The sequence below is a fragment of the Eriocheir sinensis genome, chromosome 13 (assembly GCF_024679095.1).
Source record: "Eriocheir sinensis breed Jianghai 21 chromosome 13, ASM2467909v1, whole genome shotgun sequence".
NCBI lineage: Eukaryota > Metazoa > Arthropoda > Malacostraca > Decapoda > Varunidae > Eriocheir > Eriocheir sinensis.
In genome coordinates, this window is record NC_066521.1 from 5,870,249 (window position 1) to 5,886,391 (window position 16,143).

Here is a 16,143-nt window from a genome sequence, read left to right on the forward strand (position 1 = left end):
CCTATTTCCCTCCTAAATCTATACTTTTCTAATTTAAATCCATTCCTGCGTGTTCTACCCTGCTGGCTAATTCTCAGTACGTACTTTACTTATATCGCCTTTGTTGTAACCCTTGACCCATTTGAATACTTCTATCAGATCTCCCCGCACTCTTCATCTTTCTAGTGAATGTAAGTTGAGATGTTTTAGCCTATCTTGATATGGGAGGTTCCTCAGTTCCTGAATCATCTTGGTCATCCTTCTCTGAACTGATTCTAGCAAGCTGATGTCCATTCTATAGTGTGGGCACCAAAACTGGACAGCATAATCTAAGTGTGGCCTAACTAACGCTAAATAGAGTCTGAGGATGACCTCTGCACTTTTGTTGGTTACCGTCCTGTTAATAAAGCCTAATACCCTGTTAGCCCTATACCTTGCACTAATACATTGCTTCCTTAGTCTTAGGTTAGAGTTCACTAACACTCCCAAATCCCTTTTACACTCTGCTCTACCTATCGCTGTGGAGTCCAAGCTATATCCGTGTAATGGGTTGCGAGTTCCTACACTTAGTACGCTACACTTGGTAATGTTAAAATTCATCTGCCATTTCTCTGACCAAGCTGACAGTTTGTTGAGATCCTCCTGCAGTGCTCTAGCATCCTCCCTTGTCCTAATAGTGCGTCCTATTTTGGTGTCATCTGAAAATTTACCTATGTCACTACCCGTAGTTATCCCATTGTCTGTCACTGATGCAGATAATGAATAAAAGCAGGCCTAAAACTGAACCTTGAGGAACCGCACTGGTAACATTACTCCATTCGGATTTTTTACCATTAATGGTAACCCTCTGTTTCCTGTCGCTAATCCACGCCCTAATCCAATCATAAACCTTCCCTCCTATTCCATGAGCCCTGACTTTATTTAACAGTCTCTGGTGAGGTACCTTATCGAAGGCCTTACTAAATTCAAGATAAACTACATCGTAACTCTCATCATTGTCAGCTGCCTCGTATACTCTATTGTAAAAGGGTAAAAGATTAGTAAGGCACGACTTTCCTTTAATAAACCCATGCTGTGAGTCGTGTATTAAATTATGTCTGTCAATATGGTTCCTAATACTATCTGGTATGCCAGGGAGCAAGCACCAAACAACCAGACTGTTAACTTCAAATTACTGAGCACTACGTAGTGAAACTTCCTACCAGCGGTCTGGCGGCTGAGCGGCGGTTGCATTCCTCACTTCCCTTCTCCTTGTTCCTCCTGCAGCGTTTTCTTTCCCTTCCTTTCTTCCTGCAGTGATTTCCTCCCTCCTTTCCTCTTCTTCTTGCAGTTATTTATTTCCTCCTCCTTCAGCGGCGTTTTCTCTCCTCCCTCCCTCAGGTTTGTTATTGTTTATACTTAGCAGGGAGGAAAGAAACACGGATAGCTGGCAGGGAGGAAAAAGTCATGGAGAAAAAGCTGGCAAGGGGAAACATGGAGGAAACTAAATTTTTCATTGCGTATCTCAACTCCATAATTTTACAGTTAGCTTTATTAGGTGAAATTAAGGATCTTTCCGGTTATACGAACTATCGATTTTTTGGGTATTTTTACATTTTTTCAATGTATTTTTTTCCGTAGAATCCTAAAATGACAATTTTTTTTTGGAGAAACCAATAGGTAAAAAGTTATTCAACTTTAAAGTTATTTATTCCCTATGTAATACTGAAGAAATGCTAACTTTCATTTTTCCTCTCTTTCAGGTCAAAAATCACGTTATTTAGGTTAATATGAATACTAAATACAATCTAAAGTGGCTATTTGACAATATTAAAACAGAGCTTGATGCGGCAAAATTCCTTCAAGAGAAGAATATTATACCACAGAGCAAAAAATGCAAAAGAAAGCATGAAATGGAACTAAAAGAAATGAATGGATGCGCTAAATGGCGTTGCAACAAATCAAGTTGTGGTCAGGAAAATATTACAGTTCGTAAAAATACTTGGCTGGAGGGCTCAAAATTACCTTTGACAAAAATCATTATTTTCATATATTCATGGGCAAAAGACTACACAAGCTGTAATTACTGCAACGATGAGATTGAAATCAACAAGGATACAGCAGTCGATTTCAACAATTATCTCAGAGAGGTAAGTAAATATCAATAAACTAAACTAACCTAACCTAACCGAAGCTAACCTAACCTAACCTAACCTAACCTAACCTAACCTAACCTAACCTAACCTAACCTAAACTAAAGAGTTCTTTATTTGATAAAAGATTGAAAACATCAAAGAATGTATGTCTTACATTTGATAAAAGAAAGGAAAAATAAAAGTTTGCATTTCTTCAGTAATGCATAGGAAATAAATAACTTTAAAGTTGAATAACTTTTTATCTATCCATTTCTCCAAAAAAACAATGTTATTTTCGGATTCTACGTAAAAAAATACATTGGAAAAATGCAAAAAAAAATTAAAAAGTCGATAGTTCGTATAACCGGAAAGACCCGAAATTAAAGCCTTTATGTCCTGAAAAAGTGTTAATAGGCTTCTTTCTAAAATTATATCCCCATAAAGTCAGGTGGAAATCAGGATCGAACGAGATACGGATATAGTTACCTTTTTATTAGGAGGAAATATACATATGATTACCTATTTATATTCTGCTAGTTTCCTATTTCTGTCCCTTCAATATATTTAGCTCTGACAGAGTAAAATATTTGACTGGCTATAATAACAATGGAGTACGTAGTACATGTCTTAATTGCTACGGTACCTATACCTGTCAAGCTAGTGTGGTGTCTTGCCACAAGATTTTGCGTTAGAGACCATGCATAATTAAATTAAGTTTGCGTATAATAAACGTAAGACTTGACAGGTATGGTTCCGACGGACTCGAGCAGGGTGCACGATCGCGAGGTACCTCCTCCTCCTCTTCCCCCCGCCCGCAATTACTCAGCACGCTCACATGAATTTAAATAAGGCGCGTACGATATATTTTCAATTGTTTAAAACAAACATATTAAAAAAAAAACATCGCAGGCGGAGAAAAACGTACGCAAGATTTTAAACTTACGCCGTAAGACTTGAAAATCACCGAAATTACGTAAGACTTACGCAAAAAACGTAAGACTTGACAGGTATGATACTGTTACGCCAGGGTGTATATTTTTGGGAGTATTTGTGTTATTTGTGTGGGGGGTGCTAGTTTGGGGCGCGAAGGGCTATGATGGCCGGCGGCGTGGGGTGCATCGCGGCGGGCGGGAAGGAAGTGAGCCCTGTCGCGGGGACGACCAAAAAGACTATATAGTCTCCTTGCCTAGGACAGAGAGAGCCGAGCTGCGAGAGACGAGAGACATGCGCGCTGTCCGTGTGTGTGCCCTGGCCGCTTTTGTGAGCCCTGTGCAGTGTCCGTACCCCCCCCCCCCCCCTCTGAGTACTTGGAGTTATTAGTTGTGCCTTGTAAACCAGTGTTCTGTACGAGTTGGAGCTGTTAAGTAAAGTAGAAAACCTGCACTGTGAGTCTCTTTGCCCTGCCTTAATTGCTTCCCTCGTGTTGGGGCGGCCTTGGGAGTGTTGGCACGGTGTGTCTTGCTAGCAGTGCCGGATTCATGTATAAGCTAAACAAGCTATAGCTTAGGGCCCCACTCTCTTGGGGGCCCGAAAAGAACAATAAGAAAAAAAAATGAAAAGAAAACAAAGGAAAAAAAAATATTCACATACCAGTACATTTTCAAATTGGAAGATAAGAAACAAATTGAATAAATCCGACATACAGCAACAGTGTTTTGTGTTGTGTAGGCTCCTATGATGCAAGTAATGGGGCCCCGCCTGCTAGCCTGCTCCCTAAAATATCACTGGTGTGCTCATGTCTATATAATTATACAGGGCCAGGGGGCCTACATACTGCAATGCATGGACAGTGGACTGGTTGCATTTGCATAGCAACGTGTAGCATGCAGCTGCAGACTGCGGTGCAGCACAGTTGAATGCAAAAAATAATATTGAAGATCAATAAGTATGCAATGTATATTCCATGTGCAGGTCATTCCTTGAATCTTGTTGGTAGAGCAGCAGTTGACTGTTGCTTAGATGCAGTAATTTTTTGGGGAATTGTTCAAGAAATATATGATTTATTTTCATCCTCTACACATAGATGGGCAGTGCTGTTACCATTCTTCAAAGATGCTTCAAAGTTCAAAAGTTCCAAAGTCTTTGTCAAAGACTAGATGGGAAGTTCATTCAAGGGCCACAAGTGCAATCCTTGACAGTTATGATGAAATAATTTCTGCATTGCATGAGCTGCATATTGATACCAGAGAGAAGGGTGAAACAAGAAATCAAGCCATAAACATTTTGAATAAAATGGAGGAACTTGAATTTATGGTAATGTTATATTTGTGGAGTTATTTGCTGGATGAATTTCACAAGACTAGTCAATAACTGCAAGACCCCAAAATTAGCCTAGATGTATGCAGGAAATTGTATGCTTCACTTTTGGATTTTGTTAAAGGTTCAAGAAATCTTTTTGATAATTTTGAAGAACAGGCAAAGGAAAAATTGTCTGATATTGATTACAAGAAAAGCAGATCTAGAAAGAGGTATACAGGTAGAAATGAAGATGATGCTTTAGAGAACCTAGAGCCAAGAGACAAGTAAGAATCAAAGCATTTATACCTGTGATGGATGCATTAGAATCAAATCTGGCATGAAGGGCTTCAGGATACAATGATGCTGCAAAACAAATTTCATTCATAACAAAATTAGATGCTACAGAAGAAGAGATTCGTGAAGGAGTTAGTGCTTTAAGCCAAACATATCCTGAAGATGTGGACATGAATTTTGTTGGAGAACTAATCTAATTTGGTTTTGATCATTTTTGTGTACTGTTTCAGTCTGTTTGTATACACAGTGTCAGTGTGCAATGAATCATGATCAATGGGCCGGCTATTGGGTAAATAGTAGATGCATTGATATAATTAGTCCTGTTAAATATTTTTTTTTATATTCAGTCATGTATAGTATTGGTATTACATGTATTTATGAATGTGACATATTACAAATACCGTCTTAAACACTCATTAAGTGTAACAGGATACAAAGGTCTGCTGCCCCATCCCATTGAACATTATGCACCACTATGGTGATTGTGATATCATATAAACCCTACAACTCCCTTAACTGTTAACATGCATTATATAATTGTACTATTTATATTAGATGTTTATAGATGCTATTAATATTTATGTTTTGTGATAATTTTTTTAAGTATGTTTTAAAATAATATGTATGTTATTTACTTTATTTATTATGTAAAGTCTAGATATTCTTGATTTCTAGTCAATCGTGCCAAGAATGTGTTGTACTGTACAGGTAACAAGACTTAATTTCATATAACTAAGGCTATTTATAATTATTAGCTTACATCATATATTAATTTTGTACCTATTACTATTTCACGTAGTAGCAGACTAGATTATGAGTCCTTATAAATTGTTTCAACAGGAACTTTTGTTTATGCCAATGTGTTTGCATTATTAATTGAGTTTTGTCATGAATAAAACATAATTTTAAATTAGAGTTTAATAATTATTTCACTATTAATATACTTCTTAATTGCATTTCAGTTCAACAATTATTTTAATAAAATACATAATTTGTCATCTGCAAATGGCTTTAGATACCTATTAGGTCTATAAATTACCATATATATATATATATATATATATATATATATATATATATATATATATATATATATATATATATATATATATATATATATATATATATATATATATATATATATATTATAGGATATATTCAACACAAAACACAGCGACAATTTGTCACCGACAATGGACAGCTGGGCATATAAAGAGCCCCATTACCACCAATAGCTTAGGGCCTCATCAAACCTAAATCCGGCCCTGCTTGCTAGCTGTTCTGGGTGTTCGTGCCCCGTGTGTGGTTGTCTGCATGGGGTTGAGGCACACTGCCTGCCTGTGCTTGGAGTGAGGTGTGCGGGCCGGTGGTGTAACATTTGGTGTCAAAGGAGTGGAGATAAGTGAACAGTGAGTTACGCTGTCGTCATGGCGCGTCCCCCAATGGCCGCCGTGAGGGAGACGAGAAGGCGGGCAAGGCCGATCGGCTGATGCGGGTGAGGTGAAACTGGGCCGGTTGGACTTGATTACTGCCATGCTGGCTGATATGAGGGAGGAAACGGCTCGGCAGGCACAGAAGGCAGACGAGCTGGCCAGAAGGCTAGACGAGATCGATGGCACGCGAGCAGGCCCACCATCTTGCTGAGGTTATCCAGTGCAGTTTCTCGTCTCTGAAAGTAGAAATGCAGGCGTACACGGACCGGGCCTGCGACAGCGTGAGGAGCGAATGGCTGGAGGAGGTGCAGCAGACCCCGGAAGGCGAGGTCCAGGGCCTGAAGGAGGAGGTGGAGGCGGAGAGGCAGCAGCGAGAGGTGGCAGTGTCGCGCGCGGAGGAAGAAGGCCCAGTTCTGGCGGGAAATGCCGGGGCAGCGGTCCTGCTGGGGCCTATCTGGGGCCCCTGGCAAGGACCCCTGGAGCCTGGTAGCGTCATGGCAGAGCCAGTAGCTGCCGCAGGAGGTTGGGGAGCCAATGGAGCTGCTCCCTTGGGTCCAGCTGGCGCTGGAGTCGGACCTATTCACCCCGCCTGGTGGCCTCCCTCACTCCCTCGCCTCTCCTCCATGCCAGCCGGCTCGCAGGCCACGTGGTCCACTCTCTCCCCTCTGCAGCCCCTCAGCCTCCCAGCACTCAGGGAGGCTTTAGCCAGCGGAGCACGATGGGAAGCTGGCGTGGGAGGCCCAGTTTGAAATGCCAGCTGCTGCCCAGGGCTGGGGCGAGGCTGGGGAGGCGCTGCTGCTGGCAACACCGCTGCGGGTCTCAGTGGACGAGCCAGGACGCTTGGCGGTGGGCGCCGGGAGGACCTTGGGGTGGCCTGACATGCTGGCCGCCACACGAGTCCAGGACGTGCCACAGAGGCTGTGTGGCGTCACAGGGCACTGCGTGCAGTCGAAGGGCCCAGTGGAGGTTCGTATCGGCATGGGCAGCGCTGTACGTGGAGCGCCGGCCGGTGAACGTCACCAATCGAGATGAGCCGTGCCTGCTGGGCCTCGACTACCTGACGCAGGGCGAGGCCGGTGCCAACCTTGGACGGGAAATGGAGAGGCTGCGCGGACAGGCGCCTTTGCCCTCGGAGGTTGGCTGTGCAGAGGTAGTTGCGGCGGAGCGACTGCACCTTGCCCCAGGGACGGAGACCAGGGTCCGGTGTTGCCGGTCGCGATGCCAGCGGAAGGCATGGTGGAGCCCACGGAGGGCCTGCAGCTGGCGTGACAGTGGACACCGGGGCTAAGGAGTCCTTGGAGCGGCCTGACACGGGGCAGTGCGTGCTGCTCGAGGGGCCAGTGGAGGTTCATATCGGCGTTGGCAGTGCTGTGGAGCACCCGCCGATGGACGTCGCCGATCGAGACGAGCCTTGCTTGCTGGGCCTCGACTACCTGACACAGGCCAAGGTTTGCGTTGGCCTCGGACGGGAGCTGCAGAAGGTGACCAGACGGGTGCCCTTTGCTTCCGGAGGTTTTCGAGCTTGGCTGCGTGGGGAGGTAGTCACAGCCGGGTGAGGGCACCTTGCCCTGAGGGTGGAGGCCAGGAGCCGGTGTCGACTGTCCCGAGCGTTGCGTGGAGCGGGTGGTGTGGAAGAGCCCTCTGAGGATTGGCAGCTGGTCGACGGCATGGCTGACAGGCGGAGCCCTTGTGGGCGCGAGAAGAGACTGTGGAGGACGTGGTGGAGGACAGATTTACTTAATTTGTGCATTCCATGTATTTTTGTGTGTTGCATGTTGGGGCAGTCGGGTTGACTGCTTCTTTAAGGGGGGACAGTGTTACGCCAGGGGGTATATTTTTGGGGATATTTATGTTATTTGTGTGGGGGGTGCTAGTTTGGGGCGCGGAGGGCTGTGATGGCCGGTGGCGTGGGGTGCATCGTGGCGGGCAGGAAGGAAGTGAGCCCCGTTGCGGGGACGGAGAGAGCCAAGCTGCAAGAGAAGTGCGCATTGTCCCTGTGTGTGCCCTGCCCGCTTTTGTGAGCCCTGTGCAGTGTTCGTGCCCCCTCCTCTGAGTACTGGTAGTTATTGTGCCTTGTAAACCAGTGTTCTGTACGAGTTGGAGCTGTTAAGTAAAGTAGAAAACCTGCGCTGTGAACCTCTTTGCCCAGCCTTGCTTCCCTCGTGTTGGGGCGGCCTTGGGAGTGTTGGCGTGGTGTGTCTTGCTCTTCTGGGTGTTCGCGACCCATGTGTGGTGGTCTGGAGTTGAGGCACACTGCCTGCCCATACTTGGAGTGTGGTGTGCAGGCCGGTGGTGTAACAATACTCTTCTAGCGTCTCTCTCGTAGTCTCTCCTGACACTATTCTTTATGAGGGAGGAACATGGAGATAAGTGACTTGTGGCTACTTTCTTTCAGGCGGTGGCAATAAAAACTATTTCCAAATACTGATGACTTTTATTGCATTCATCATACTAGCTTTTCCTTTTGCAAATAGCAAAAGTGGATATCATAATGATAATAATAATAATATAATACATAATTATATAAAATTAACCAGCACTTAATCAGCTTTTTCATTTGTAGCCTTCATTGCAGCACTACCAATAATATGCTCATTACTCATCAACATAGTAATTATAATTTTTTGTCAATTTTCTTGTTTCTGTTGGAATATGTTGGATATGTTATATTATTACAGTAGTTTATTATTATTTTTGTTATTATCATTATCAGTCAATAAATTAAGAGGAGGCACTTGCAATAGTTAAGAAAAGCTATTCAATTTTTCCAGAGCAGCAAAACAATTAAAACATGAAAAGCAACAATGACAATTCTTCTTTAAATGAATCCAAATTTTCACAAGGTTCTTCCTTCTATCATTATGAGTTTTATTTACTTTCATTTTTCCCACATTTCAGCCTCCCCACACATGGAGTTCTGTAGTGGAGGAGGTTAGCATGCCTGGCTTTCAACTTAGAAGTCCCAGGTTTGATTCCCTGGAGGAAGTGGAGAGGGACGGGCAGTCTCCTTTCATCTCCGCAATTCATATACATTAGGTGTCAGTCAAAGGTTGTGTCCTGCCATATGTGCGTGTGTGTGTATATATGTGTTTGTGTGTGTGTGTGTGATACAGTGATCAGTCTGTAGTGCAATGGTTAGCACACTTAAGGTGGCTTTACACCTGGCAATTCCTGGTCAGCAATACAGCCGCGACGTGCTGCCGGCAGCATTTTTGGCCTGGGTCTGGGTCTGGGAGCCCTTCTCACGGCAAGTTCTCTGCAGCTGAGCGTGTCCGTCTTGTATTGCCGACTGGCAGCTGGGTACAACATGTTGGCGCCAATAAAACAAGAAATGACCGATGAAGATAACAAGATTTGGAGCCAGGAGGCCGAGGTGGCATTGCTAGAGGAAGTGAGGCAGCATCGACACTTGTGGGATCCACAAGATAAGCTCTACAAGCACCAGAGTCTGCACAAAACAACTTTTGAGAGAGTGGCAGCAACATTGCGGAAAATGTTTATCTCTTTGCGAGATATCGAAGGAGGGAAGGAACGATTATGTTCGTGTATTATATAATCACACTATGTAATGCCTGGGGGTTGGAATGGCATGTTCCTCCCTTCTCCTTTATTGTTAAATGCAACAATAAACAATCAATCAATCAATACTACTTATGATAAAGCTTGTTTCTTTAAAGTATTTCTACAATATTAGGCTAATGGATCAAACTCATTGTGGTTTTAAGATATGGTAGTAGCCTTTTGGGGTGTCTGGGATGAATTCATGCCCTTGCATTTACTAGCAGTTTACGTCTTCATGCTCCCGGCGGCTCCTCCCACGTGTGAACGTACTTGCTCCCGAGAGCACCCAGCTGGTCTAGCCGCTAGATCATCGCGGCTGTATTGCCGGCCAGAAATTGCCAGGTGTAAAGCCACCTTTACGAGTAGCTCACAACCAACAGATCCAGTGTTCAAGTGGAGTGGAGACAGGTGGACAGTCTCCTTCCACCTGTGCCTTTGTCCACCTAGCAGTGAATGGGTGCTGTGTATGAGTTGGGGGTTATCATCTGCCCCTTGGGGTAGTGGTTTGGCACTGCTACAGGTAAATAACTGAAGGGTGAAAACCCCAAGTCCTCAGACCCGGGACACATGAGCTTGTGTCTTTGTCCAGGAAGATACAAATAGGTGAATTACTAGAGCTGGGCACAGTCAATAAAAACAACTTCATCAACAGTAAATTCATCAATCCAAAAGTTAAGTGATAACCATTTATCAGTTAATTTGTTAAAAATACTGAAATTATTGATAAACTGTCAAGTTAATCTTGTATAAAAAAAATCAGTTATTTATTATAAACCACCTAAAATGGAAAACAAAAAACTTAAATAAAACAATACATAAGTATTGAACAAAAAAAATAATTCATTAACCCTTTCCATCCGTGACGCAGAGTCTGTGTGGAAAGGGTCAAGAGGAAATGGTAGAGGATTAATCCTCTTCTAAACCTCTCAATCCTCCTCTAAGTTCCTCTTAATCCACTTCCATTTCCTCTTAAGAGGTTTAAAAGAGGATTAAGAGGAAATGGAAGAGGATTAAGAGGTTCAGAAGAGGACTAACCCTTTCCATATGGTGACGCCGTCGGACGCCGACGTCGGTGTCGCCGGAGTGATGGGGTTAAATAGCCGAAAGAAATAAAACGCAGAAAGTAAAAAGCAGTATGAGTTGTATGAAGGCAGGCAGGCAACTGAGAAAGCAAGACACTCCACTCATCACACTGTGTTGATGTGAGGGAAAACCTATCATACCTTCCGTTAGCTTGTAACGGTAAAACATACAAAGGTACATTTCTAGTGTATTCCTATAATGGAGTTGACAATTGGTATGGTTGTCACTAGTTCTTTAGTGTCAAGAGCACAATTGAGTTTTAAGTTTATTACCCTCTTTCCTATATGCTTGTAGGGCAAGGAAAAAACACTGAATAATTGATAAATAGTCATTTGCAACAGAAGTGAAACCTCAAACTATGCTCTTGACACTACAGTAGTAAGAACCAAAAATATTCATAAACTCCATTATAATAAATTTATAATTAATGCCCTCCCTTTGATACCACTCACTTCCAAGCCTAACAAATAGAAACCTTTAAAGTTGATTTTTTAAATATTTAGGTTAATTAATCCAATAATGGTTTTCAAGTCGACATAAAAGTTAAATTGTTAATGAAACTACGCACTTCATTAATTAACGATAAACAGATTACTGATTTGATGCTCAGCTTTGTGAATTGCACACACACACACACACACACATACACTCATACAGACCTTTGTCGAAACATTACCTGACACCCATAAACACCCTTAACACTCACACATTCACAAACACTTGCCTAAACATACTCTAACTCCTTCACACTTAAATTCATAAATCAATTAAAACTGGTTTATGTCCTGTTGAAGACAAGAACTTCTCCACAAAGTCTCCTGGTTTGAGGCCCAGCGTGGCAGAATTCGACATTGGGTGGAAGTGGATGAGTGGAACAGTGGGGTCGATAGCGGAACGATCCAGCAGGAAAGTTACAGAGTGAGAGGAAGAGTCGTTGAGGAGGGCCAGGCCAGACACACACCCCTGCTTTACCCCAAGGGCAGAGAAGAGTGTGTCCTCATCAGAGAAACGTAAATCTTTTGTCCCAGCTTGTTTGGCGACAGTCTTGAGGTCAACCTGTTTGGGTGAGGAGAGGGAAAGAGGATTAGAAGGGTAAGAGGGAAGGGTGAGAGAAGGGAGGTGAGGGGAGGGGAGATTGGGAGAGAAAAGAAATTTAGAATTACAGTGCAATATGTTCAGTAGACCCTCTATTTAATGCGACAGGTACTCAACAATTTGAGCAAAATGAAGGTATTATTTCAATAAGATTTATCGATTTGGAACTGGTGGGACTTTTAGTGTGTATGTGAAGGAGTCAGATCAAGGGTTCATTATGAGAAAATCCTTTAAAAAACAAGCAAAATGGAGTCTACTGTATAGCTTTGCACTGCATGATCTTTGCTGCCCAAGATGTAATGAAGTCAATATGATTCACAACACTATGACCACCCACACCACCACCACCATCCCAACTAACTAATCACCCCCACACCCCCACTAACCACACCATCCATGTCACTATCATCATCATTATCTTCTATTTAACATTAGGTTTTGCCATAATCTCTGATGAGGTTAGATGGCTGATGAAACGTCCCAAACTATTTCTGTCCACTGCCTCAGCCTCTCTAATGCCCAATGCTGCCAAACCCTCCTCAACAAACTGCCTCATGCCTCCTTTGGTTTGCCTGGTGAGCAGTGACCCGGCACTTCCACCCAAACAGCTTTCCCCAATGCCTCATCATACCCCTCCATCTTCACATCCCCGAAGCACCACCACCACCACCACCACCACCACAACTAACCTCTTTATCGTGGCAGGCAGAGAGGAGATACAGCTTCTTCTTCTTATCGCGGACGAAGAGGTTCTTGGTGACCACCCCCTCCACCCCCTGCATCTCCTTCATCAATTCCTCAACTGTGAACACCTCCTTGTGCTCCTTACACTGGAGGAGGAGAGGAGGAAGAGGAAGAGGATGAAAAGAAAGAGAAGAAGGAGGAAGAGGTGGAAAAGTAGAGTGAGGTGGAGGAAATGGAGAAGGAAGAAGAGGAGGAGGAGAAGAAAGAGAAGATGGTGAAGTAGAAGGAAGAAGAGAAGATAGAGGAGATGGTTAAGCAGGGAGAAAAGGAGGAGGAAAAGGAGATGGAAAAGGAGGAGAGAAAACAGAAAATGAAGAGGTGAAGGGAGCAGGATGAGAAAGAGGAAAGAGAAGGAAAAAGGAAAATGATGAGGGTGAGGAAAGAGAGGGAAGGAGGAGAATGATGAGGGTAAGAAAGAAGGAAGAAGTGTAGAGAGAAATAATGACGAAGAGAAAATGAGAAAAATATTTAGGGGCAAAAAGAAAAATAGGGGAAGGGGAAAAAAAGGAAAAAAAAATGTGGTGGGCAAATAGGAGGAGGAGGAGATAGAAGAGGAAAACAAGAGAAAAATTGATAGGGGAAAGAAAGGTAAAGAAATTAATGGAAAAGGAGAGATAAAGAATAAATACATAAATATAAATAGAAAATGATTAAAAAATAGTATCATTTTTATTATCATCATACCTATACTAAACTCCTCTTCCTCCTCACCTGATATTTAATTCCAAGTTTTTTCAGGTAAGCTTCCAGTTCCTTTCTTCCCTTATATCCTCCTGATGCTGATGATGATGACGGTGCTGATTGTTGTTTCGTCTGCTTTTGTTTTTCTTGTTGTTGTGATGCTGGTGCTCCGGATATTATTCCATTCAGGTCTGGTATTAGAAGAGGAGGATAAAAAGACAGTAATAATGAAAATCAGACACACACACAAAAAAAAAAAAAAAAATGCAGAAATCAGCTGATTGGGTTGGTATATAAGAACATAAGAACGCAGGAGTCTGCAAGAGGCCGGTAGGCCTGTACGAGGCAGCTCCTTTGACCCTAAGCTCCCGTGTATCTAACCCCACCTAATATCGCTGTCCATGAATTTATCTAGTCTATTTTTGAATGTGACAATTGTATTGGCACTCACCACATGACTGCTAAGCCTATTCCACTCATCCACCACCCTGTTAGTAGACCAATTTTTGCCTATGTCCCTGCTGAATCTGAATTTATCCAGTTTAAACCCATTACTTCGTGTCCTACCCGGTTCTCTTACCAACAAAACCTTATGAATGTCTCCCTTATTAAAGCCCTTCATCCATTTATAAACCTTGATCATGTCTCCACGCACCCTTCGCCTTTCTAGAGAATGCAAGTTTAACTGTTTGAGTCTTTCCTCGTATGGCAAGTTTCTCAACCCCTGAATCATCTTAGTCATCCTCCTCTGCACCGATTCTAACATTTTGATATCCATTCTATAGTAGGGTGACCAGAACTGAACCGCATAGTCAAGATGAGGTCTAACTAATGCTAAATATAGTTTGAGGAAGACTTCGGGGCTTCTGTTGCTTACGCTCCTTGAAATAAATCCCAGTACCCTATTAGCTCGATTTCTAGCTTGAATGCATTATGCCCTTGGACGGAGATCAGAGCTCACTAAGACCCCTAAATCCCTCTCGCACCCAGACCTACTTATGAGAGGATATCATAAAGTGCACAATATCAACTGGAAAAGTACCAAAGGAGTAGCGGAGGGCTGAGTTGGTCCCAATATATAAAAGCGGGAAAAAGGAACAACCTCTGAACTACAGCTCAGTATAATTTGTAAAATATGCGAGAAGTGATAAAGAAACAATGGACAAAATTTCTAGAGGAACACAATATAATTACAGAAAAACAGTATGGCTTTAGAAAAGGGCATTCATGTGTAACAAACTTATTGAGCTTTTACTCAAGAGTGACAGACATAACACAGGAGAGGGATGGATGGGTAGATTGCATGTATTTGGACCTGAAGAAGGCTTTTGACAAAGTTCCACATACAAGACTACTATGGAAGCTGGAAAATAAAGGAGGATTGAAAGAGAAAATGAAGAACTGGATGGAAACGTTACTTAAGGGGAAGACATATGAGAACAGTGATAAAGGACATGAAATTGGAATGGAGAATTGTAGATAGTGGAGTGCCTCAAGGATTGGTACTGGCACCAATACTTTTCCTAGTATATATAAATGATCTGCTAGAGAAAGTAAGCAGTTACATGAGCCTGTTTGCAGACGATGCAAAATTGCTGAGACATATGAGGCGTCTGAAGGTATAGGGGCAACATCACCAAATCTGGCATTTTTAGTTAAGTGTACCATGTGATAGGCACACGCATTTTCTGTGATTTCCAAACACAGTGAAAGGTATACTGACCCTTATAACAAGAGAATTGAGGGTGTACTAGTAATAAGTGTGAACAAGAACTCCTTATTAACATGTAGTTATTGTCGGAGGTAAAGAGGCAGCATTGCCAGCAGCATGAGAACCAATGAGGAGCTGGTTCTCCCATGCTGAGAACTAAGTGGAGCATCTGAGTTAAAGCCCATCAAGTAACCATTGTCCTCAGCGACTCCTCGTATTATTATTATAAAAATTCATAAAAAAAATCAGCATTTTGGATTAATATAAAACGGTTCATACCGTAGTTTAGGTGAACAACATAGATTTTAAAAATCCACATACATTATGGATATTCCAATTATCATAACCAATTTGCAAATGGGGGTATAAAAATTTAGCTATAAAATTGATTTATATTTCAATACAAAATAAAATAAAAATGTTCTTATTATACAGGTAGGCCATACAATTAAAATGAATACAAACAATAACTTGGCATGTCAAGAGGAAAGTGCAGTACACATAACTAAACTTTGAATGCGATTTACTCAAAACTAGGTTTTTACCTCTTTTTTTACCCTTTTACCTCCGGATGCCTCATATAAGAAACAATAAAGACTGAAATTCTGCCAGAGGACCTAAATAAGATTTGGGACTGGAGTATGAAATGGGAGATGGAGTTCAATGTGAAGAAATGTCATGTAATGGAAATGGAAAAGAGTGAAGGGAGACCAAAATGGACATGTAGAATGGGAGATGGAGAAATATTAAAAGTTCAAGAAGAGAGAGAGCTGGGAGTGACAATACAAGATAATCAACAGTCTGAGAGTCATGTAAATAGGATATTCGGTGATACGTATAGAATGGTAAGAAATATAGGAATAGCATTCTACTACATGGATAAGGATATGATGAAAAAGATAATAACCACTATGATTAGACCAAAATTGGAATATGCGGAAATTGTGTGGTCTCCCCATAAGAAGAAACATGTAAAAAAACTAGAAAGAATACAAAGGATGGCAACGAAAATGGTTCCAGAACTGGAGGGATTGTCATAATTATGAAGAAAGGTTAAAGGAAATGGACCTGCCAACATTGGAACAAAGAAGAGAAAGGGGAGACCTAATACAAATTTATAAATTATGGAATAAAATTGAAGAAATAGACAATGAGGAGTTACTACTAAGAGAAGGAAGAAACACCAGCAACACACGAGGACACAGTAAAA

General features: G+C 42.3%; 2 protein-coding genes across 6 annotated transcripts in view; both read right to left on the reverse strand.

The window, feature by feature from the left end:
• The window catches only part of LOC126997915 (transcription initiation protein SPT3 homolog), a 41,433-nt gene extending 40,010 nt beyond the window's left edge, over positions 1–1,423 (reverse strand). Inside the window, exon 1 of one of the 2 annotated variants that reach the window (XM_050859136.1) lies at positions 1,182–1,423. The gene's annotated coding sequence lies outside the window, so the exon portion shown is untranslated. The remainder of the gene's footprint in view (positions 1–1,181) is intronic. The other variant, XM_050859135.1, reaches the window with a different exon arrangement.
• Positions 1,424–9,153: 7,730 nt separating this feature from the next.
• Positions 9,154–16,143, reverse strand: part of LOC126997916 (aminoacyl tRNA synthase complex-interacting multifunctional protein 2-like) — a 37,364-nt gene continuing 30,374 nt past the window's right edge. For 3 of the 4 annotated variants that reach the window (XM_050859138.1, XM_050859137.1, XM_050859139.1), the window contains 3 exons: positions 13,253–13,413; positions 12,487–12,627; positions 9,154–11,758 (listed from right to left, as the gene is read on the reverse strand). In XM_050859138.1, coding sequence (XP_050715095.1) covers positions 11,459–11,758; positions 12,487–12,627; positions 13,253–13,413 — 602 coding nt within the window. In that variant the 3' untranslated portion in view covers positions 9,154–11,458. The remainder of the gene's footprint in view (positions 11,759–12,486; positions 12,628–13,252; positions 13,414–16,143) is intronic. The other variant, XR_007752469.1, reaches the window with a different exon arrangement.